This window comes from Larus michahellis, chromosome 6 (assembly GCF_964199755.1).
Source record: "Larus michahellis chromosome 6, bLarMic1.1, whole genome shotgun sequence".
In the NCBI taxonomy this organism is placed as follows: domain Eukaryota; kingdom Metazoa; phylum Chordata; class Aves; order Charadriiformes; family Laridae; genus Larus; species Larus michahellis.
In genome coordinates, this window is record NC_133901.1 from 65929552 (window position 1) to 65954011 (window position 24460).

At 44.0% G+C, this 24460-nt stretch overlaps 1 protein-coding gene across 2 annotated transcripts in view; it reads left to right on the forward strand.

Annotated features, from left to right (window-relative positions):
* Positions 1 to 296: 296 nt before the first annotated feature.
* Positions 297 to 24460, forward strand: part of SLC18A2 (solute carrier family 18 member A2) — a 32845-nt gene continuing 8681 nt past the window's right edge. The window contains exons 1-10 of one of the 2 annotated variants that reach the window (XM_074592202.1): positions 297 to 422; positions 642 to 778; positions 2569 to 2920; positions 11127 to 11185; positions 13068 to 13151; positions 16382 to 16474; positions 17066 to 17155; positions 17264 to 17307; positions 17383 to 17443; positions 22690 to 22785. In XM_074592202.1, the coding sequence (XP_074448303.1) occupies positions 658 to 778; positions 2569 to 2920; positions 11127 to 11185; positions 13068 to 13151; positions 16382 to 16474; positions 17066 to 17155; positions 17264 to 17307; positions 17383 to 17443; positions 22690 to 22785 (1000 nt within the window). In that variant the 5' untranslated portion in view covers positions 297 to 422; positions 642 to 657. Of the gene's footprint in view, positions 518 to 641; positions 779 to 2568; positions 2921 to 11126; positions 11186 to 13067; positions 13152 to 16381; positions 16475 to 17065; positions 17156 to 17263; positions 17308 to 17382; positions 17444 to 22689; positions 22786 to 24460 lie in introns of both variants that reach the window. The other variant, XM_074592201.1, reaches the window with a different exon arrangement.

The window sequence follows — 24460 nt, forward strand, 5'->3', positions numbered from 1 at the left end:
TTCTTGTTCAGTTCAATGCACAGGTGATCCCTTTTCTAACATAGATTGAGAAGAAAAACTCATACTGATGACGAACAAATGCCACAGGCTGGGTACAACACTCGGACTTCTGTACCGGCAAGAAAAATGAGCAATTTAAATGCCAAATGGTGCAAATTCCTTATTCGAGGAAAAAGAATCCATCAGCGGCACCATTTCGCTCTGGCTGGCCGATAGAGCACACCGCCCGCCTGTTTAAGCGTATGAGCAGCGACTCCCCCCCCCTCCCCGTATGTGTTTGGGCGCATCTCGGCGGCACAAGGCGGTGTTGCCGCGGTAGCCCCGCCCGCAGCCCGGCTCGCCCGCCGGTCGCCCCGCAGGGGAGAGGAGGGGAGTCCCCCTACCCTGCGCCAGCGCTCCCTGGGCTCACACGGGGACCAGAGGTGCCTCCTCCTCCTCCTCCTCCTCCTCCTCCTCCCCGCTCCTGCCCTGCCGGCTCGCAGCGTGCGGCTGGACGGGGACCTGCGCCGGGAGCCGGGTGCGCTCCGCGGGGGGATGCGCGGAGCGGGGCGGCGGGGTTTGGGGGGGGGGTGAGGGGGCACCGCCCGGGCTCCCCCACCTTGTTCCCGGTCGCCCCTAATGGCCTTTGTGTCTCTCTGCAGCCGGGAGCCGGGGAGCATGGCTTGGGGCGAGTTCAGCCTCCTCCGCTGGCTCCGGGAGAGCCGGCAGTCCAGGAAACTCATCCTCCTCATCGTCTTCATCGCCCTGCTCCTGGACAACATGCTGCTGACGGTCGTCGGTAGGTACAACGGCTTTTGGTGCGGGTTTGTTGTTGTTTTTTCTTCTTTTCCCCTCCCGATTTATGCCAGAAATAATCTCCGGTGACAGATGTACTCCCTGAAATGCACGATTAATGCGCTCCAACCAAACATTTCCAAGCACTGATTTTTATTTATTTTTTTTTTTAAGCACAAATGTTATTCTAGGTATTGCAAACACGCTGCCATACACATCAAAGTCTTGCCCTATTTCTGTGTTAATTGCAGGATAAGGAATTGTATCAAAGGGTCTTCATAATTCCTTTTTTTTTTTTTTCCACTAAATGCCACTAACGCTTCACAGAACGACAGATAACAGTATTTTTAGCTCATCATCGTTTTTTTCTCCTGTGGTCATGCAACTGAAACAACAGGCTAGATAACATTGGAGATGCCTGTTTCCTTGCGATAGTTTCTCTTCCCCTCCCCAGTCATCTTAAAATGAGAGATTAATAAGAAAACTATCTCACTGGGTTTTAAGAAAAGCACTTCTGTGAGTTGGTTTAATGAAATACTAAGTTTTGATCAAAGTCAAAGATGCAACTTTTACTGGCTTCAGTGGCATAGTGTCAAGATTTAGGAATCTACTCAAATAAAATGCCTGAAACATTTTTCACAGGTAGTTTTAGAAGTCAAATTCAAATGTTTATATGACTTTCAAGGGTTCAGAGAAACTAGTGGTTCATGGATGCCCACACAGGCACACGCATGAATGCACATGCTTCTCTTGGAGGTGAATTGGGCTGTGCAGAGCCGGCTCTCGGATGATGCTGCAGTGTCAGCTTCTGAATCAGACTCCGAAATTTCTTGGGGAACTTCAGCTTAAAAGCTGATGCCACAATGTAGACCTTTAGCTAAAAACATATATGTTTTTATCAAGTCGATTTTGGATTTTTTTTTTACATGAATATACTTTCTTACACAGGTATTAACATTTAATTACTTATTCAGTAACACGTGTGCTAGAAGCCCTAGAAATTATCATAGTTTGCACACTTATTGAAAGAGTGGGCTTTTGCAGGAAGAGATGCAAGACAAAGAGGGGTGATTCTGTCACTAGGGTTAAACGGAACGAACCTGACATCTGTTTTTACAAATGCTGAAATGCTAATTTCTGAGATACGTATTAAGGTAATTAAATTGCAGCTAAGATCCTAAAGCATATAAAGAAGGTCCCTTCTGGATGATCTTTTCAATGTAAATTTTAAAAAAATAATGAGACACGCAAGCATCAACACATTAGTTCTGATTACTTAATGCAGGAGCGTTACGTTTTCTTCCTTATGGCTGTTACTTAAACAATATTTTTTGTGGTTTATTTTGGAAATGTGTTTTACTACATTTTCTATATTTTGGTTTTACAATAGTTTCAATGCTTTTCTCATCTTTCATGTTTTCACAATCTGATAAATGGACTTGGGCAGTCACGTGCAACACAGACTCTTCAGACATGGGTTTTGATATATTTTGCTTTCTGAATGATGTCTGTGTAGAAAATCTTATATTTATGAAAACTGACAAAAAATAAAGATGAATGTAGAAGAACTTTTTTTTGGTTTAAATTGCGCTTCTGAGTTATGGGTGTGTTTTTTCCCTTGAGTAAAGTTCTATTTTAGTTCTGTGTTTCCGCCGTTCAAAATCCTTACTAATATGCTCTGTTGGAAAGCCTTGTATTTCCTAATCTATGGCAAAGCAAACAAGAAAATTTAGTGATTCCATTTACAAATAACCTGATAGTAAGATGCCAATATTATTCTATTTGTTTTTCCAGTGCCAATAATTCCCAGTTACCTTTACAGCATCAAACATGAGAAAAATGCCACACAAATCCAGACTACTACGCCTAACGTAGTCTCAACAACGATGGACAATTTTCAGAGCATCTTCTCCTACTACGACAACTCGACGATGGTTACGGGAAACGAATCTGATAAGACACGACCCAGAGAGCTGCATCACACTCAGACAGAACAAATGACAGTAAATGTGACTCCTTCCCCATCTGATTGCCCCAAGGAAGATAAGGACCTGCTGAATGAAAATGTTCAAGTCGGGCTCTTGTTTGCTTCAAAAGCAACAGTGCAGCTCATCACTAACCCCTTCATAGGGCCGCTGACAAACAGGTACGTTATTTCTGCTGCTTTACTCAGGTGGGAGTTTACATTGATGTTGTAGTCCAGGCTAGTATTTCAAACCAAGTATTTTTAATTCTGTTGTGGCCCTGACTTAACTGGCCTTCTCACTTTATCTGGAGGAATATTTTAGTGATTGATGAACAGATCTAAATGCCTTTACCCTGTCCAAAAATAAACTGGTAAGCTGCACACGAGCCATTTGATACGTTCAGTATCATACACTTTTCCTTCAAGTCCTGAGCTCTCTAGTTCTTCTAGAAACTTTTTCTGAAATGGTGTTGAAGTTCCTTCAGTCCGGCTGTATGGAGCCAAAAGATGCTACCGCTCAGTATTTAGGCAGCACTGTGAATTGATGATACGTCTGTTACACCTACATCAGGCAAACGTGATATTGAAGCTGTAGGCAGGGTTCAGATCCCTCCCTTGCTCTCACGGAGACCCGCAGCTCTCGGTGCCATTTGGTATTCAGTGATTCGGAGTCATCTGAGGTAAGAATTGGTGGGAAATTCGCGTGGACTTCAGTGAAAAATGAGAAAGCATCAAACTTTGCTGGTGCCGTGTTCATCACCAAGTTCAGTGGATCGCAGATTTCCATCAGTACATGATCTAGGCCAGCCTTCAAATTGTTCTCTCTGAATTCTCGCATAAATATGATATCTTCAACAAAATATGTTTAAATGGTACATTATAGAAAATCTATTTGAGCCAGGATAAAGGGTATAAGCACCAATATCAATGACTTATAACCCCTCCCCCAAAAAATCTGAGTACTAATGATGTTTACACAGATACTAAAAAGTATTTATAATATCATTTAAATTTCTGATGTCAAGAATTAATTTAATTTTATTCGTAGCATTTTGTGTAACTGTTCCCCCCAGAAGCAGCTGCAGTCCTCCCAAACCAAATACGAGATCAATCTCTGCAGGAAATAGACTCCAAATTGTATTTAGTCAGGTCACTGATTTTCATATTCCTTATTTAAGCTTATTTTATAAGTAATAAATTTTCCTTTCAGAAAATAATATGCCGCAGAAATTTGTCCTTGCGAAACATTTTTGTTTAAGCAGTCAATGCTTATCATACGTGGCAATAACCAAAACAACCAACGCCTTTTAATGCTACGTATTTCAGGGTTTGAAGCCAAAACTACCTTTCTTAGATTTTACAGCATATATATATATATTATCTGAGTGTTTAATTTCAATCTGATAGAAGAGTATCCAACTGAGGGCTCAGCGGTGGTTTGACGCACAGTGTTGTGAATTCAACCTGAATTCAATCTGTGGAACTGATCTAAACACAAAAGCTTTAAATGAGACAGTTTCATTCTTCTCTCATTTCACCTTATCTCCTGTGTGCCGCCTACACAGATATAAGTATGCTATTGCAAAATTACTTTTCTACAAATATGGCTGCAAGTTGAGGAGATAAACAGATTTTTGTTATTACCTGGATTTTCTGTTTTGTTTTGTGAGGATATGACAGCTCACCCACAGGCAAAGCAACAGAACATCAAATAATATTTTCATAATAGTTCTTTAAGTATTCTTCTAGATTTTCCTAGTTGACTAAATTATTGCCCTATTGATGTTTACTTTTCTCTGTTAGTATCATTATTTACACAACCTGCCAAACCAGGAGAAAGGCAATAATACGCTCTCCGTTGTCGATGGCTTTTTCGATAGCGCGGTTACGTCATACCGTAGATACGATCTCCGCTCTTTCTCTGGTAGACGTCTGCCTAAGCAAGAGGGTGGTGTCCCTGCCGGTGCCGCTGTGTGTGCCTGCGTGTCCGGGGACCGGAGCCTGGTGGTGCCTGTGCCAAGGCAGGGGGTCACACCTCTCCCCTGGAGCCGGCTGCGGGGATAGAGGGGGCACATCCTCAGGTTTAGGGATGGGGCTGGAGATGTTCTTGTAGCATCTCCCTTCACTATTGGGAGCAGGGTTGGCAACACACCAGTGTGAACATCAGTGCTGTGAGCTGAGATTTCCTCCTGGAAACAGCCCAGGGGGTTTTTTGCAGGGGGCTGAGTGTGTCACCGCAATCACAGGGGCAGGTTTGGGAGCTCGGATGCCCACCAAGTGGGAAAAGGAAAAGCAAGGAGCACATCACCCCAGCGTCCTGTGCGACAGAGACTTCTCTCATGCAGCTGAAATGAGTGCCTTAGTGACAAAGTGGCCCTAAATTAGATTTAAGGATTACTGGTTTTCCTTCATGCGTTATTTGTATCTTGGTACCAGGATCTGCCTTTCTTCTGAGAAATGCTTAGTGGGATCAGTTAACACATTTATCAATTAACTGTAGAAGTCATCAGAAAAAAAAAACCCCTAAAGCTGACATTTCCTAATATCAACGTGTGTATGATCAGTTAAAAAGCAGTGTGAAAATTGTGATTACTACAAATGAAACAGAAAATATCTGAGTTCCCATTATAAAGACTCTTTCGTACCACTGATAAGCCGTTTAGTGATAATTGTTGCTGCCGCTATTACTTTTGCAAAATTTCAGCAAAAAATCACAGCTTAAAGGAGGATTGGTTGCTTAGCTCGAGATCGGCGTGCACAGTTTGTTAAGATGCTCAGTAAGTTTCTTTTTCAAATAGGTAGCACACTGTGTTTGTGGTTTTTATTTCTCAATCAAATACAGTTGTTCAGGAGTGGTTTAGATTTTTAATCAAGTGTGGAGCTCCTGGCTTTCAGGAGGCTCTGGCTTTGAGCGCTTGAGTTTGCACAGGATGCAACAGGGTGTTCTATTCATATGGGTCTGTGAAAATTGTTACATTATTTTAGGTTTTCTGGAAGTTTTGTAGGCAGTTTTTCCTTTTTTCCTATAACTACTGGAGGTGTAGCTTTTTAAAATAAATTTGAAAATTGGTTTCATCCAAGAAGTTCTGCTAAAAATATTTCACAGGCAAAGCCCAGCTTTTTCTGTGGAATACCAGACAAAACACACACCTGGCTTAGGGAACTGGTTGGCAATTCATGAAACAACACAATTTACCTTTGGTCTAAAAAAGTCCGGGCAAAGGAAACGCCAGGTGGTGGCTTTGCCATAAGGTGTGACCACACACTTCCCACCGTGGGATGGTTTCAGGGCAGGGCTGACAAGATCTTTGTGGCTCAGACGCACGTTTTATTTTCACTTGTAGTGAAATTGGTAAGAAATTACACAAATGTCACAGCACTTGCTACAGGGCACTTTGTGAGGAGGATGCACTGGAGACTTGAAGGCTCTGCCTAATCCTTTCCAGTGAGGAGAGTGGGCAAAAGGCTGCTGTGCCCTCTATAATTAACCAATTTGCTCCATTATTTTTTTCTAATTCACACCGAGCTCTATGAATGAGGCTGTGAGCCCAGCTGTGCTGGCCCCACAGTCCACTGGAGCCAATGAATGTCTCCCCTGCCATGTCCCTCCCTCCCTTTATTTAACAGTCTGAAAAAATATGTGGTTTTAACTTTGTGCTTATCCAATATTGGCCTCAAAAATCATTAAAAAAAGGACAAGTATTTTCATCATCATTTTTACACCAGTCTGACTACAGCTTTGAAGGTCTTTGCATGCAAGAGGGAGCGTGTAGGACCGTGATATGTTCATGACGAAGATACACACAAAGGAGGAGGCAGAGAGATAAATAGCATTTGTAACTGCTTATTTCAGTTCCTGTGTAAGCTTTCCTTTGAGGTTTTGGCAGATGACAGAAATGACCAATTCTGCAGGTGGGACAAAGCCCCTCTGCCTACCCTGTGCTAGGGCGTGGAGCATGGAGGTGAGGTGGAGAGTGCATGGACCACGGACATTCCCTGTCCCTGCTGACCCTGCACGTTCTTCCTTACCTTCACACACATTCAGCAGTTCATAACCTCAAGGAAAATACTCTTCTTGCCATACATCCTCCTCAGTCTTCACTGGCAGTGAAGAAGACAGCCATACTGCCCACCAGGACAGACGTAACAAGGGGTGCTCACAGTGGAACGGCTGTAGCTGTATGGCAACAGGGTTGAAATCAGTGGATTTGCAGCACTGTAATGAATGGATAATTAAGCTCTAATCATCCACAGCTGCTAACCTGGTCAGTGTAACCTTTGTTTCACTGCTGCACAGGATCCATCAAATGGTTGTCTTATTGTAGGGTAACCTTATTAATGGGTATAATCCACTTCCAAACAGTCCTGCAATCTGAGGTCAACACGACACTGAAACAGAGTAATTTAGGCATTCTCCGTCAGCGGCAGCTTTTCCTCTCCCTCCTTCAACTAATGACTCTGGCTTTTTCAGATGTCATAAATACTTGTAGGAAGCAGTTTTAGCTGCAGGTAGCCTCAGTGAAACATGCTGGACTCTGCTTCAGATTCTCTTGGAGAGTTTTGAAAGGAATGCCTGAGAAAATCATAGAATCATAGAATCTTCATGGTTGGGAAGGACCTTTGAGATCATCGAGTCCAACCAAACAACCTACAATCTCTGCCACTAGAGCATGCCCTGAAGTGCCACATCTAGACGTTTCTTAAACACCTCTAGGGATGGTGACTCAACCACCTCCCTGGGCAGGCTGTTCCAGTGCCTGACCACTCTTTCAGTAAAGTCATTCTTCCTAATATCGAATCTAAACCTCCCCTGCTGCAACTTCAGACCATTCCCTCTGGTCCTGTCATTATTCACCTGGGAGAAGAGGCCAACACCCACCTCTCCCCAGCCTCCTTTCAGGTAGTTGTAGAGGGCAATGAGGTCTCCCCTCAGCCTCCTCTTCTCCAAGCTAAACATGCCCAGCTCCCCCAGCCTCTCCTCATATGACCTGGTCTCCAGACCCCTCACCAGCCTGGTAGCTCTCCTCTGGACACACTCCAGCACTTCAATGTCCCTCTTGTACAGAGGGGCCCAGAACCGAACACAGCACTCGAGGTGGGGCCTCACCAGTGCCGAGTACAGAGGCATGACATGCTTGAGCATGGTAACGAGAAAAAAAGAAGAAACAAGACAGGCTATAATATTCTTTTGTGTTGCACACATGCAGAGGAACAAAATGTAGAGATAACTGTGATGGAGCATGTCATGTCATGGCCGAGAAGCAGAAACTGCATATCACAGGTTTCACGTGTCCAGAACATGAATGGCCCAGGACCAAGGGACTGAATCACTGAATAGTTGGCTGTTACAGGTAGGGCCTCTCCTTTTTGTGATTATTTATGTTATATAGTGTAACTGTTTAGCAAAAGCTCCCACTCTGGGCTCTCTAATATCTGCTGGACGCATCAGGGAATGCAGCTGCAGATTAGACATTTGTGGGGGCACAACTGCCAACTAATTAGTGCTGCTATTTCAGGAGGAGGCAGGGTTTGCTAAGATTATGCAGGAAAAGGCAATCTGCATATATAACCAAATGCCAGCTGGATGTGGGTAAGACTGTCCCCTGAGCAAAAGCAACCACGACTTCTAGAGGTTCAGCGGTCTCATGCAGGGGCAGCACACCAGAATCGTGCATCCCCAAATTGTGGGTGAAGCTCCAGGCAATTTTTAGCTTTCCAGAGGATTATAACGACTTGTTAAATTCCGCGCAGATGCATGTCATGTGCTGACCCGTGTACCTTTGCGTCATCTTGTATGACGGATCACTGGCAATGCAGACTTTGCGCAGCACTAGCTGTGCCCACACACGGTCTGGTTCTGAAATGCTTAATTTCTGTCTGGAGGAAAAGTTATGTGTTAGACCTTGGTATATGTGATAAAGCATCATGGTCTGCTGGGTAGCGAGAGTAAGACTGAGTTCTGCTCCAGTTCTGCCCTCGTCACCCTCTGCTACGTAGCGCTTCACACCTTGCTGTGAGCCTGTTTGTCCAAGATAAAGGAGGAATAATACCTGCGGCTGCAAAAATTAAGAACAATGCTAGGACATTATTTCATTGAGCGCTGAAAGTGACTTCCAAAATACTGGTTTTCCTACAGCTTTCAACCACCAGAAACTGTCCAAGTGTAGGAAGCCTAGTGGACAAATTTAAATCTGCTTTAGCTTGATAGAGTATCATTTAGAACTAGCATGATAGCCCTTCTCTTTTTATCTCATTAATGTTTGTGGAAGATTTCACAGCTCATATGATGGAAACATGAATGTGGGAGCCAATCTCGATGGCACTGGTCTTCATGAAAATAACCGAATTTTAATTCAGCGTACTTGTAGCAGAAGCAAATTGCTGTCTCATGGCCCCTGTGTCAAGTCTAAGAATTGCTTGACTTCCGTGCTGAAATCAGCCTTCTCCACCACACTGTCCCTCCTAAAATACCTCTGGGATGGCCTTGATAGACACAACCCTACTTTACTTTGCAATGGAATAAGGCATAAGGACATTTAACTTTTGCTTTCATACCATGGAGAAAGATGATATCGCTCACCAACGGCAGTAGAGTTGCAGAGTTGTTTTCATCTGTACTTCTATTGGTCCTTTTTTAATTGAAAAATCCAAAAATCAAAGCAGTTATGGTCAAACTCTCTGCGGCCTGTTCCACCCAAGCCCACTTCCCTGGGAAGTGCCCCCTTGAAGATGGTAACAGGTCGTTTTTTATTTCCTCATGTACATAGAAACATCAGTGGAGATTAGCATCCTGTTGTATAATACCTATTATACAGTAAGAGAAGAGGCAGCCTTGGAAAAATCGTCCACTTTAAATAGAGCAGACCAAAAAAAGGTAGTATTATTTTCTTACAGGTCATGTATCAAGGTGCTGAGAGACTAAAATGATTATCGTAAGACCACAGAGGAAGTCGGTGATAGTGCTAGAGATTTAATTTGGAGACACCAGTCCAGTGAAGTACCACACGAGTAACTAGTCTCTGCTGGATATTTGTAACACCCACTTAACACGTTTCAACTAGAAGAATCCACGCTACCCTTTTGTCATATTTTTAATGTAGCGACAACATTTAAGGCAAAATGGTTCTTCATTAGAGATTTCTGTGGCATGTAGAAATGTGCATGCTAGATTTCTTTCGTTCACAAAACTCAAGTGTTAGAATGAGACATTTAATAAACATCAAGCCCTGCACTTCAGAGAGTTTTCCATTACCCATGGTCCTTACTTGTATAAAAATTATATTAATGACAAAACGAAGCTCAGAATAATTAGGTTGGTTTATCTGTGCAGGGACTGCTGTTATTAAAAATAAAAAGGAATTATAGACTCTTCCATTATTTGCTTGACCTCCTTAAGCCAATGCTGCCAATATAAATGCCCAATACGGTCAAATCATTGGAAATGGAAGTCAGTCAGTACCCCTTTGAAAAGCATTGTCCATCGTTGGAGAATTTAGCCATTAAATAATGTCTTTGCAAATACATTTGAGATGCACAAGCCTATGAAAAAAGAAGCCGTGAATAAAGCGTGCTGAACAGAATATACAGGTTGTCTTAAGGGCTACCTGGGTAATGTTTTTGATTCTACAGTAGAATTTTAATGGTGTGAAAAATAGTATATTGTGAATTTTTTGTTGAAATTATGATTTTAGCTGCTCAAAAAAAAATGCATCTGCTTTCCAGACAGAAAATTCTCTATTTCCTGGAAACTTGAAAATACTTATAGCAACCAGGCATTTCTACAGGCTGTTTAGAGTCATAATGAAGAAGCGGGCAGATGAAGAAAGCTTTGATCAGCTCCATTTTTACTCCTAATACCACAGAAAGCAAAAATATTATTCTCAGGCTCCTTGGGACTCTTCCAGTTTTCCTGTCTGAGGCAGAACTCCCAACAAAGCGGATGACAAATTTTTCCAGTAAAAAAGCCATTGGTTTGACCGTGTCTCGTTATAGTCATTGTCTCATGAGGGTGGAAACAGATGAGCACTGAAACACTACTGGGGTATTCCAAAGCTCAGTATGCTCAGACAAATCTTCCTTTCTCATATCCTTGGCAACCCCATGGAGGCCCGGAGGGGCTTTATTGGGAACAGTTACAATGGAATGAGAACAGGGCAATCAGATTCTCATGAGGGAAGAATTTCTTCCAGGGATTTCAGATACAAAGTCTGCTGTGCCAGATGAAAAGGCATTTGTAACATGGACAAGTTTGATCATGTGGTCCACACTATGTGAGTCAAAGCCTACCAAGGAGCTACAGGTTGGGTTTTTGCGGTGTGTGAGGAAGTCTAACTCAAAATGTCAGTGAGACAATTCCAGAAATGTCAATGTTCCTTTTGTTTTCCAGAATAGGCTACCAGATCCCACTGTTCGCTGGCTTCTGCATCATGTTTGTGTCAACAATCAGTAAGTGTCCACATCTTATTTGGTCTGGCCCAGATGCAACTTTTAAATAAATGACCTATAATAATTGTCACTAGGAATTATTCTTGTTGATGTAGAGGGACTGATTTCCAAGGAAAATTTAAGGCTGGCTGTGCCATGTGGATGGTGGTGCTGATGGGATTTGACAAGTATGTTCTTATGAACATGCTCTAAGGAATTCACCACCTTCCATCCCATCTCAGCAGGTCTCTTTCTTAGCTGAATCTTTCTCTCAGGTTCTTGTAATACGAAGTGGTGCTCAGTTTTAAACTGATAGCCATGGGAGAGCTATCAACCATGAGAGGGCTATTCTGCAGGGTCCTTAACAACTAGCTGTCGTAGGGGCTTATCAGAAAGATCGTGAGGCTTCAGGGGCTCACGAGTAGAATATGAGTCAACAGTATCATAGCGCTGCTAAACATCGCTGTGGGATGTGCAAACAGGAGCATAGCCTGCAAGTCAGCTGAGATAATTTGTCTGCTCTAATGGCATTGATAAGGCTTCAGCTGCTGTTTTATGTTCAGTTTTGGCATGGCACTGAAAACTGCGGCCCAGATGGAAAGAGTACAGAGGAGAACATCAAGGATCATTAGAAGCCCGTGAGGAACGATGAAAGAACCGTGTCTGCTTTAGAAGGCAGATGTAAGGCATATCAGAGTCTATGACAAAAAGGAAGGGAACAGTTTTCCATGTCCACTGTACATAAGAGAAGGAATAACGAGGTTAAAACTGTATCATCCAGGGGACTGAAGTGCTGGAGATTACCTGGTCTTGGGGTCACTGCATTTTAGGAACTTGTTAGACAAATTTTGGTTCGGTTGGAGATAATACTAAGCCTAATTCATGGCAGAGGGGAGTATACTGTTGATTTGCTGGCATACTTCTTCCTCGATTTTTCTCTGTCTGCACGTGTAGGGATTTTTGTAAGACTTGGTGAAAAGCCCGAGAGGCACAATGCCGCAGGGTAGGTGGGAGAAGTGCACGTGGATCTTGGGTTTAGTTGGTGCGTAACGGCTTCCCCCAGCTATAAGCTGCCTGGCAAAATTCCTCAGGTGGGCAACAGATAGGAGCTTTAAAAAAGTTTTTAAAAACTCACTGTAGATTTAATGGTACTGACCATGACAGAGGCTCTACAAACAGAGATGGGCTTGGGTTTCTGGGATGCTCCTACTTTCTGATGTTGTGGATAGGGAATTTAGCTGGACTGATGAGTACAGCAACCAGGCGCTCTGTTCCCAAAAGGCAGAGTGTTGCCAGGCGTGAAATGAGGAGAGAGACAGAGAGGTACCTCTGGTGGTCTGCTCTTGGGAGGATCAGGAACTTGCTACGGCCCTTGAATGGGTGGAGCTGCCTTCTCTGCACCTCCAGCCATTGCAGAGCTGGCGACACCAGGGTAAAACCTCTCTCCACCCCTTTATTTACTGGGGAAAACATCAGTACATGTATGCGGGTGCGTGCATGTTAAATCCTGCTCTCCCCGAATGCCTGGAGCTTCAGACTGGGCAGCCTTAAATGAAGCGGTGTGGGGAGGCAAGGCTGGGAAGAAAGGTCTTTAACTCCTTCTGTGTGCAGCTGAATCAGAGCAGGATGTAATCAAATCCTAAGTAATTAGTTAAAACTGCTTGTGCGCTTGCATTCTGTGTTACCGGGAGGCTTAGACACCTGAGAGCAATTCAACACTGACACATCTAAATGCAATAAGAGAAAATAATGCAGTTAGCATTGAAAGTGGCACAAGTCACTGTAAACACTTGACTGAATTGTATGAAGTTTTTGTGATAGTTTCCAGAGTTCTAACTTTTTAACCTAGTTAGAGTTAATCTAATTTTAAAAATTTACCTCTGTTTTTTTTTTTTTTCTGTAGTGTTTGCCTTCTCTGGAAGCTACACATTACTGTTTATTGCCAGGTCCCTTCAAGGAGTGGGTTCCTCTTGTTCTTCGGTGGCAGGTAAGAGAAGAGATGATAGAGTAAATTACAGATCACCGATTCCGTCATTTTTAGTCATTTTCTGAGTTGTGTTTTGTCTGCAGTTTCAATAATTAATACAAAAATATTCAATTAAATCAATTTCACGTTTTTTATGTCCCTTTCATATGAAGTAGCTCAAAAGCAAATGTCTTTTCAGACTTGCTTGATATTTGGGTTGCAGGAAGGTAGAGCACTAAATGAACTGCACTCTCCCTGGGATTTCTGCATCTGCGTCTTCAACATTTTAAATTCGTTTTTAGCCATTTTAAAGGTCATCGGGAACTGATGTTGGTACTTATTGTAGAAGGGATAGCAGCTCTGTCTGTTACTGAAATTTATGTTGCAAAATGTTGTTTTCAAGGACTTACCATGTCATCTGCCAGTTTGGACTCAGTTTACCTGTACCAGATTTCCAATACAAGGTTATCATTTTTAAATGAGTAGGTGAAATGGAGTATGGGTTTTCAGCCCAAATTATTTAACCATGACTGAGACCAGGGAAATATGTTTTGTTCATATTAGGACATTTTGCAGTCTTTTATTGGAAAAGTTTCCTGTGACGGCAGCAGAAATATAAATTTGGCTTGGGTAGGGAGATGAATACCAGTGATTTGTAAAGAGTGTGTCTTCTGGCTTCCTTGGGAAAGTTCCCCCTTCCAAGTTGGACTGGTCTATAAGCAGGGTTCACACACACTCCATAGAAACTTAAGAAGAATTTGGCAGCTGAATTCCTCTGAGGTTCCTTTTGCAGGGATCGTGCTGCAGCCCACATCTGGGCAGTGCTGCCTGGGGCAGATGAGGAGATGCAAAGCCCCAGACTGAGATTTCAAACTGGGAGCAAGAAGCTCCCTATGCTTAAGATGGTTTGGAAGCTGCTCAACAAGCACCAGGGAAGCAGGGAGGTTTAAGCCTGGGTGAGCAGTGGGAAGAGTGGGGATGTGGCTGAGGGAGCAGGCAGGGGCTGGGGTGAGGAGCCAGGGATGGGGAAGGCAAAGACAAGCAGGAGGGGTGGAGACAAGAAAATCCATCTCTCCTCCTAGTACCAGTTAAGGTTACAAATCAAGCTTTCCACAGGGAAGACATGCCAGAATCAAAATCATTGTTCAGCTTTAACTCAGTCCCTGTGGAAATGTGCACCTCGAGATACAGCTTTTAGACGAGTATGTGGCTTTTTTCACAGACAACCTAGAAAATACAGCAGAAAAGGCCAAGAGACCATCTAGTCCACCCCCTTCCTGAAGGCAGGATCAGCGTTGTATCTATCATTCCTCACGCATACTTGATAGGCGTGTTTTCAGAAGCCTCCAGAAACGCCCTCAGCATCTAGCTTTGTGCTTACATACCTTTACTGTCAGGAAGATTTTTCTGATGTCTCATCTAAAGCCTCCATATGGTCACGTAAATCCATTTCTACTTCCTATACTTGAGAGAACATGAAGAACAGTTTCTTTTCTCTTTGTAGCTTTTTTTCACATTGCAGGACTATTATCACGTTGAATCATAGAATGATTTCGGTTGGAAGGGACCTTAAAGGTCATCTAGTTCCAACCCCCCTGCCCTGGGCAGGGACACCTCCCACCAGCCCAGGTTGCCCAAAGCCCCATCCAGCCTGGCCTTGGACGCCTCCAGGAATGGGGCATCCACAGCTTCTCTGGGCAGCCTGGGCCGGTGTCTCACCACCCTCACAGTAAAGTATTTCTTCCTGATATCTAATCTAAATCTCCTCTCTTTCAGTTTAAAACTGTTCCCCCTTGTCCTATGGCTCCACTCCCTCATAAAGAGTCACTTCCCATCTTTCCTGTAGCCCCTTTAGGTACTGGAAGGGGCTATAAGGTGTCCCCGGAGCCTTCTCTTCTCCAGGCTGAACAACCCCAACTCTCTCAGCCTGTCCTCACAGGAGAGGTGCTCCAGCTCACATTAGTTTTCTCCTTTCTGGTTTTAAATTAAAAGTCCTGCAGTTGCCCCTCACAGATATTTTTATAAGTCTGTATGACAGTCTCCAGTGACCCCCACCTTTCTTCTTGTGCTGCACCAGAACCAGACCCAGCACTCAGAAGAAGCTCCGACTCCTTACAAGGGCCAGGAGCAGTGAGAGTTAGTTCATGTGTCTCACAGGCAGAGGAAGTTTTCTGTAGTATGGTGCCAATCAGTCTTTTACCCGCCCTGCGTTTGTGCATGTAATCATTCCTGTCCACATGTAAAACTTTGTGTTATCTTCTTTGTATTGCCTCCTGTTTTTTCCCCTGAATATTTCTCCAAGTCTCACAAACTCATTGTGAATTCTGATATCGTTTGCTGACTTGATCTTCAACTGCTCACGCAAACACTTTGGTGTCCTCCTCGGTTTTCTAAGCATCTTCATCTGCAGAGGACCTCTGCACTTTTGGGACACGTGATGGATTGTATTCACTTAATCATCAATCATGCAATATTTTGTTTTCTTTTTCTGGCTCATTGTGTAGCTGTGGACCCTATTTACCGAGTCCTACTTAAACCTTGATTTGAAAACAGAATTATTAATTTCTATGAGGACTCTTCTGCAGCATTTACCTCTGCCTCTAGTGCCTGAATGCTTTGCAGAAAACACAAATAGATTGGGCTTCATGTTTCCTTTTGTGAAATGAAGGCTCGTCATCAAATGCAGAAGTGAGGCATGTGAAGAGCAAGGTCGAAAGAATCCTTTAATTTGGGATGCTGAACTCAAAATACTCATTTTCAAAGTAATCAGCTCAGCATAATATCTCATGCCTGCAGCAGGAGCCAGCACTGACCACAGCTACAGCTGGGAGTGGCCACCAGACCTTCGTGTCAAGTGCCCGGAGTATAAATAACCGATAGTGAATACTTGTCAAAAGCTTTGTTTCACCTAGTTGAAAAGCATCATCTAAAAGCCTTGTGAAAAAGGCAGGGACAAAGAAGCTAGCAAATGAGGGCATCATTAAATTACCTGAGTAATACTGTATAATGGAACATGGTCTTAGAGACCATTTACATTTGCCAAAACTCCTTTTTGCTTCAAGGTGAATTCCATGTGGAGGGGAGATATACATATATGTATATATATATGTATATATTTGTATTTATATCTAGAGAGATACCAGCTGTCAGGCCTGTATAATGTTTAGTGGGGCTGGCAAATGATAACCATAAACTGCAGTACACAGCTGCCTAACTTTGTGTTGTGCTTTTTTTTCTTTAATTTATTTTAGGGATGGGTATGCTCGCCAGTGTATATACAGATGATGAAGAGAGAGGCAACGCAATGGGAATTGCACTAGGAGGCCTCGCTATGGGAGTATTAGGTCAGTGAGATGGAGACTCCGCTGGCAAGAGAAACCACCCCTCAGCCATCCCCATAGCATGTGCTTGTGCCCTGTGAGAGCAGCAGAGGAATTTCGAGTGCAATGTTATTGTTCCATCTCCAGATTAGATTCATGGTGCATGTTAAGAATGGTTTTTCCCACAGAAGCACATCTCTCATGCAGATACGTATGGCAGGCAATAATCTCTGAGACGTTTGGGGTTTGTTTACATGGACCGTTGCCCAGAGAGGTGGTGACAGCCCCATCCCTGGAGATGTTCAAGGCCAGGCTTGATGAGGCTGTGAGCAATCTGATCTAGTTAAAGATGTCCCTGCTTACTGCAGGGGGGTTGGACTAGACAACCTTTAAAGGTCCCTTCCAACTCAACACATTCTATGATAAGAGTATTTTGGGGAGTGACGAATACGGTTATTGTCATCATTGGTGAGCTTCGTGTTGAGTTTTGGTTTGTTTTTTTTAAATTGAGTATTTTGGTCACTGAGTGCCAATAGCAGGATGCCCAAAGGCTTGCAGAGGGTGCTTGTTCACAGATGTGGCTTCACAACTGTGTCCTTTCTTTCTCCCTGGCAGTGGGCCCACCTTTCGGGAGCGTCATGTATGAGTTTGTGGGGAAGAGTTCTCCTTTCCTGGTGCTGGCAGCACTAGCTCTGTTAGATGGAGGTCAGTAAATACGAAGAGTCAATATTGCCGTGTAGCACATCCCTTTCGTATTCTTACCATCTAACCCCCTACTTGAAGAAATGTTACAGTATTGATTTCTTTTCACAGCTGTTCAATTATTTGTTCTGCAGCCGTCCAGAGCACAAGCAGAAGTAAGTATTAAGGTAAAACACTCTGGGCAACGGGTGATGCTTTGCCTTTCCTAATTCCAAGCTTTTGTTTCATAGAGTCAGAAGGGGACACCGTTGCTGACACTTTTGAAGGACCCGTATATCATTATTGCAGCAGGTACCAGATCCTTTTTTTTTGTTTGTTTGTTTTGTTTGTTTTTTAATTTAAACTGTCTGCTGGTGTTATACCTGGCATCCTGGAATGCCTCAGGCTGAGCTGGTTTGACAATAGTGTCATTTGCTGTTTTCATTAACATAAAACTCAAAAAAAAAAAAAAAAAATCATGTTGGTCATACAGAATGAATATGCCAGTAGAAATGGAACAGGCTGAAAGTTTGAAATGTAGGTGTCTTTCCAGCTGAGAGGACACTAATGACTTGTGGATGCTTGCTAAGGCGATGAGATGTGGCCATGAAACTTTCTGTCAGGCAAGTGAATGGGGCCAAGGCTTTCAGAGGGAGGGATCACCAGGACGTGGCAGGCGTAGGGAACAACACTGAACTTCATTTCCATTTGAAGAGGGTGTGAGTTTGGTCTCTAGAGCATGGATTATATTTCAGGGTTGAATGGTGAATGGCGTTTGGTATTACATGCATCGTTTCTCCACTGAGTCTTTCTGTCTCAAGGGAAGTTTGCCTTTTTGCATTGTTTTTTGTTGAATGTTTATTCTGAAGTCTGTAATTAAGGCTGGCCCTCTTTAATGTTCATAAAATATCTGAAAAGAGATTGTAATTTTTACTGGTTTATTCCTTAATCCTAACCCCCTTGTCCAAGAAAGCAATTCTTCCAGGCGTTTTTTCGGGTTCGCTGTTTCTTGGTGTTCTTGGGGAATGACCATTACCCGAACTCTTGACTAGACACTTGGTTGTGCTGTGACTGAAGTTATAGAAACACTTTTCCTTGAGAAATTCTTGGAGCATTAAAAGACCTTTTAATAGAAGTATTTGAGGGAAAAGAGTAGCAAACACAGTAGCTGTTGTAAGAGGTCAGATCTATCATTCAACTGATTCAGTACTTTGTCTCTTGCTGTGCTTAAAGCAGGTGCCGAAGGGTGAGGTTCATCTAGCATATAAAGGAGATTTCTGGAGAATAATGTAATCCCTGCCAAGGTCTAATCTGTGACCAGAACTTGGTTTAAACCACAAAATATGACCAGGGGACTGATTTCAAGGATGAACCTTGGCTCATGCCAAACTAGTCTTAGCTAAGGAAAAGGTACCCAAAGACCGTGTATCCCAATATTTTGACCATGTCCCATGTCTGCTAAGAGCAGGGGTGGGCTTTGTTCCCATTTTCTAATGCATTTGCATGGCATTCGATTTCTGCAGCTATTCTCTTCTCTGAAGCTGTTTCGGCTGACGTTTCGGGGCTGTGTAAAGCAGGGCTGCACAAACAGTCGTGGGGCAGCAAAATAGTGAAAAGATTCAGGGCTGTGTAGCTTGGAATCAAGACAGTGCATGTCAGGGAGACCTTACCTTGGCTGCCCTGGCTCTTTCTGCCTCTTGCTTCCCTGCGTGTGCCTGCAGGCATTGCCAGTGCCTCCTGTTTCCCCTTCCCATCTTCCATCCGCAGCGGCTGGGCATGGCCAGAGGAAGGGAAAGGAAGGATGTACAGAGGGGTAGAAATATAAAAACCCTCTCTGTTCCCATCCCTCCTGCTCTTGACAACTGCTCTGGCTGACCTGTCCCCCTCCCACCAGGCATCAGTGCCCCGGATCCGAGAATGTCCCTGTGGTGGGCTACCGGCGGGGTTGGGTACAGCAACTGGGGTCTCTGCCTCCCAGGACAGAGGCTGCCCAGTGCTTTGACAGTACAGACGATACTGATGTTCTGTACTTTCAGCTTCTTCTCCCCCTGCTTTATTTCCCTTACAGACCAATTTTTATTTTTTTTTCCAGAGCTGAATGCCAAATACTAACTATAAACCCAGCCTTTTGTCTGGCCTACCAGTGCACATCGGTCCAAGTGCAGATTTCTTGATGTACCAGGAATACACTATTTAAATGTTCGTTGCTTCAGTTGGGAAGTTGTCGCTTTTTACAGTGGAAAGGATCTGGAAGTTTCATTTGCTCTCCCATGCCCGAAGGAGTTTAGTGATTTCCTTGCTCTGTTTTCTAAGATGGGAACTTCTGCCCCTGATATTAACGGGGAAGGGTGGGTGAGCGGTTCGTTGGGACGGTAGAGTTAGGTCTGTGATCTGACACTTTGAGGCAATCAGTCAAGGCACCATGCCACATTTCTCCACATCTAAGCCAGGATACTACATCTTCTGCTTCACAAGGATGCTCTGAATGTCAGTGTCCCACACTGTGTACGATATTCAGATACGATGATTAGAGAGGAGAAGGTTAAAAGTCCCATTGGGTTTGCGTGCTCAGGGAGATTAGAGGTTTGAATGGCTTTTAAGCCCGTTAATGACCTCATTAAAAAATTGACTGCATCTCTAGTGGGCTGACTTGTTAACCACAAGTAAAACCTAGGGCCATTGTAGGCACACTGCAAATGGACCAACAGTTTAAGTATTTCTTGCACTCTCAATTTAGGTACACTAATTTTATGGTACAAATTCAGATTCAATCTCCTGAGTGTGCGTCATACACTTGAGTCATAATTGTTTGTATTCTCAAAGTACGAGCACTTTCTGACCAATTTGGCTTATCTGTAGCATGATATTAGCCTTTAACACAAGGCGTCCTGAACTCAAGCGTGGTGTTCCTCTCTCTCTGAAAGTGTGACGTTTTTCCTTGATGACCCATGTTGTCTGTGAGTTAATAGTGGTGACTGTCGGAGCAGATCGGAGGCCGGTGCTCTCGTTCCCTTGCTGTGCGTCGCAGTCCCTACGGCCAGTCCTACCTCCTGGTCCCCTCTGGTGTCAGCAATAGTTGCTGTAGGATGCGCTGCGGCCATTCCTGTTGAACATGCACTCGCCAGTCCAGGTGGGGAGGTCACAAAGATGTGGGCATCAGGGACAGGACCAGATGATACGGCAAGCTCCCATGAAAACCTCTGCAGGGAAAAGAAATATGAGCAAATACAGACTCTGCTTTGTGCATCATGTCAGAGGTGATGCTTCAAAGTCAGTGCCATCGGTACTCACTGACCACGGGAAAAGAAACATTATTGACGCTCTTTGTCACTGCGAGTAGGAGCTCAGTGGATGAAGTTGATGTCATTCTCACAGCCAGACCTCACTGACAGGGATTATGGCAACTTTAGGTGCTACCAAGTGACAAAGCTGCATTGACAGGCAAGTTAGTTTAAATTACCAGATCCAAAAACCGGAGTTGAGACAGAGATCATCATGAGCACATGGGTCCTTGAAGGTGCGGGACAACTTTTCACCGGGTACCTGCTTTTCCACAGAAAAATACTAGTGATGTCTATGGCACTCTGCCCAAAGCTGGGTGGGTTCTCTGCTCCGGAGATGCGATCCAGCTGGAAGGTTGCAATTTCACACCTCCTGGCCAACGCAGGACTTTTAAACAAAAAAACAATGTAGGATTTATGCCCTCGAGACTCGGCCCTCTAAAGAGAGGTCAGCTCCATGCAAGACAGAGGGGGGGGGAAAAAATATTTTATCTTTTTCTGGGGGAAGCTTCGCTAAGGTAGCACGGTCTCTATCGGGCTTTGCCCTGAGTTTGCAGAGTACTGGCTCAGGCTCTCACTTATCTTTTGGGGTGTATCTTCAAGATCTGAAGTACCTTTGTCACCATGTACCGATGTACTTTGGTCAGCTCTGGTGATGCTTCCTCACCTAATGAGAAGTGACGCCACAGACGCACGCACGCCTGTTTCTCATTTCTTTGTGAAGTTTGTGAAGAGCAGAATAAGGCCTTTGCTCTTTAAGCCGTGTCTGTTAGAATGGCCCCGCTTCCTCTGGCTGCGCTTTGTGTGGCTTGAGTTGTTTTTCCAGCATCGAGGAAGCAGCTGGAGTGTGGCTGATTTTCGGCTTGGAAGAGGGAAGCCCCAAGGTGTTTCACTGGGGCTCCTCACAGATACTGCGTTAGCGGGAGCTTGCACCGGAGTGGAAAGGTTGGCTTTGGATCGAACCTTTCATCCGTAGGGTAAGGCAGTGCTGACCGGTGGCTACTTGCCCCGGGAAGGGAGTGAGCCTGCTGGCCTGTGAGGTCATTTTGGGAATCATGGATACGCAGTCTAATATATTCTGACTGGTTTGAGCAAAGAATGGCATCAGTGCTCATTTTGTTTTCAACTGCATGATGAGGAACTTGTTCCAGCGGAAATAATGTTTCTCTGACCTCAGACAAATTAAGGTGTGTGTGTTTGTTTGTTTTTAAATGTAAAATTTGGACGGTAAATGACTATAAGAGTCTAGAAGATTTTATTAAATTTTAGAGATTATAAATATTAGGAAGAAAAGTGGTAACACAAGTTTGAGGTTGTCGCTTCTAGCAGTGACTCCCAAGCTCCCTCGAAAGCCATTTTGTAAGGGATTAGCAGAGGGGACGTGTCCCGTTGCCCCGCATTAGGCTTTGACTGCCTCGGGGTCTTTTGAGTAAGTGGGAAAGGCATCTCAAATCCACAGAAATACCACGGGGTTTAATAATCACCGCACTAAAGCCGAAGTGCACGACTGAGGACAGAAGAACTTGACACAAACCCTCTGGAATCCGGATCCGCAGGCGGTGATGGAGGGCAGAGCTGAGCCGGCGGGAGAGACTGAATCAGCACTTCCACCGCCTGTTATCCCGTTATCCTTTGCAGCTGGGTGACTAAAGGGCCAGAAACTCAAAAAAGATTTGGAAGCATTTGAAATTCATAAGGCTGGGCAAGCTCAGCCGGACTCGTGCTTTGCTGCACGGACTTACTGGCTGCTAGCTACAGGATCGCCACACAAAATTCCCTTTTCTAGGGGACAGACATCTCTGGGGTTGTCTCTTGGTATTTTTAGGATCGAGACCTCCATTATCTCATCACAGTCATTCTCAGGTGACAGAGGCAGAGGGTCAGAACCTGTGGCTCTCACACAGCAGGGCTCCGGTTTGGCCCCAGGAGACTAGATAAAGACCAGAAGATTGTAGGTTTAGCTAATCGTTTGTACAACAGTCAGACCTCATGAACTTTCTAAATGTCATCAAGCTCACTGCAGACTTTCACGTTATGAAATAGCTTAACCTTTATTGTAGAATTTCTAGGAGAATAGAAAGATATAGAAAGTTTGTCTTCAGCGATTTTACATTCTGTTCTATTTGACATTAATCAACGTCTGATGCATGACAAATAGGACTGTAAAAAGTGCAACGCTTTATGTAAAAACATCCATTTTTTTGCGTGTTTTTTTGTTCATAGTCAAAAGAAATAATTACTACTACTTCTTTTTCCCCCACCCCTCCTTTCTCTAAGGATCAATCTGCTTTGCCAACATGGCGATTGCCATGCTTGAGCCAGCGTTACCCATCTGGATGATGGAGACCATGTGTTCAAAGAAGTGGCAACTTGGTAAAGTACAGGATATTATTCGCATTGCTATATTTTGTCTAATGATTGTCTCACTTCTGATCCTGTTAATGATGGGCTCCTTATATACTTCAGGGTAGTCATTTATTTGTATTTTTTTTTTTACTATCTTTAAATTGTCAGTGTTGTGCCTGCACAATTGCAAACATCGGTTTGTAAGAAAAATAGGTAGTGGGTAGATGTTACTGTAGTAGAGGCTCCTGTAAGGGGCAACACTCACATTGCGAGGAGAAATAGATGGAGGCAGCCAGGGCAGGGTGCTTGTCCTAGCTCCTCTGGAAGCCAGTGTTGGCTTGGGCAGCTGTGAGATGCCCCGTGAGCCACAGAGCCAATTTGTTTGGGGTTTTTCCCAGAGGGAATCCTTCCTCGGCTCTAGCTTGGATTGCCAGGAGCAGGCAGCCACAGAAATCTCCAGCGGGTGCGGTATCTTTGGTGCAGAGCACGCCCACGCCAACACATCGTCCTTCCAGGGCTGTTCCTTGGCCAGGTGTGGAAGAAGCATGGGCTTTACTCAAAAAATAGCCACGAAGGACACGAGGAGCATTTTCCCTTGGATCTGACAGATGTGACACCCTTCCGGTGGTTACTTGATCATCCCATTCAACAGGAAGCGATGGGAGACCCCCAGCTTGGACCACCTTATGACCTGCAACAGTCTCCGGAGACCAGTGTCCACAGGCAAACTGGGGATTTGTCCCATGTGTCAGGTTAGGCTAGAGAGCAAAACTGGGGCAGTTACTTTCTCTTTGAGGAGAACAAGGCGGGGAAGAAAAAGGGACTAACTTCCAGTGAGCGCCAAACTGCGTGCAGGAGGCTCATGTGAATCATCTTGGGTGTAGGAAGGAGTTACCATTAAAAACACAACATATATTTGATCTTGTTAACAAATGTTCTGTGCCGTGACTTGCCATTTAGGGTATTTTTTTAGTATTAATATATGGCATTCAAAAGAAAAAGAAAACTCCTTCATGAAAATGCTGTTCAGCTAGCGTCCGATGAGTATCCCTGCCCTATCTTAACGTAGGTGTCCCTACGCCACATCGAAAGCACAACCCTTAGTTCTAATTAATGCAAACTCAGACCTAGGGTGGCCGTGGCAGCACTCCTTCACGTGCTGCTGTACTGTCAGACGTGCTCATGACTGCTAGCCTGGAGTACGGCAAAGTTAACGCGCAAACCTAGGCGTTTTAAACCTCATGAAGAAAACCAAAGATGGCTTATCTACCTCCCTCACTGGAGTTCCACGTAACTGGCGCGACGGAAATGAGACTTATAAATCTCTTAGTTGAATAGAGGTTCCTACAAGGAAAATACCCATTTTAAATTAAGACTATTTTTACCCCTTAATGATATAAGTAATTGACTCCATTGCGCTTTGTCTGGCTTGACAACATTAATTAAAGTTTTTAAGCCTCTTAAATTATATCTGGAACTGCAGGGTTTTAACCAAATTATTATCTTATGCAATTTGGAGATCCAGCTGTTTGAAGCCTGATCTGAAGAAGGTATAAAGAACCTTGATTCGATCAATTAATGTTACTGTGTGTAAAGCTTATTTAGAAAATTATGGTTCTGCTTCAGTATGCCACAGCTTACACACAAATCTGCAAGTTTTATTTAACAAACCTTCGCAGTATTCTTTCTTTTTTTTTTTTTT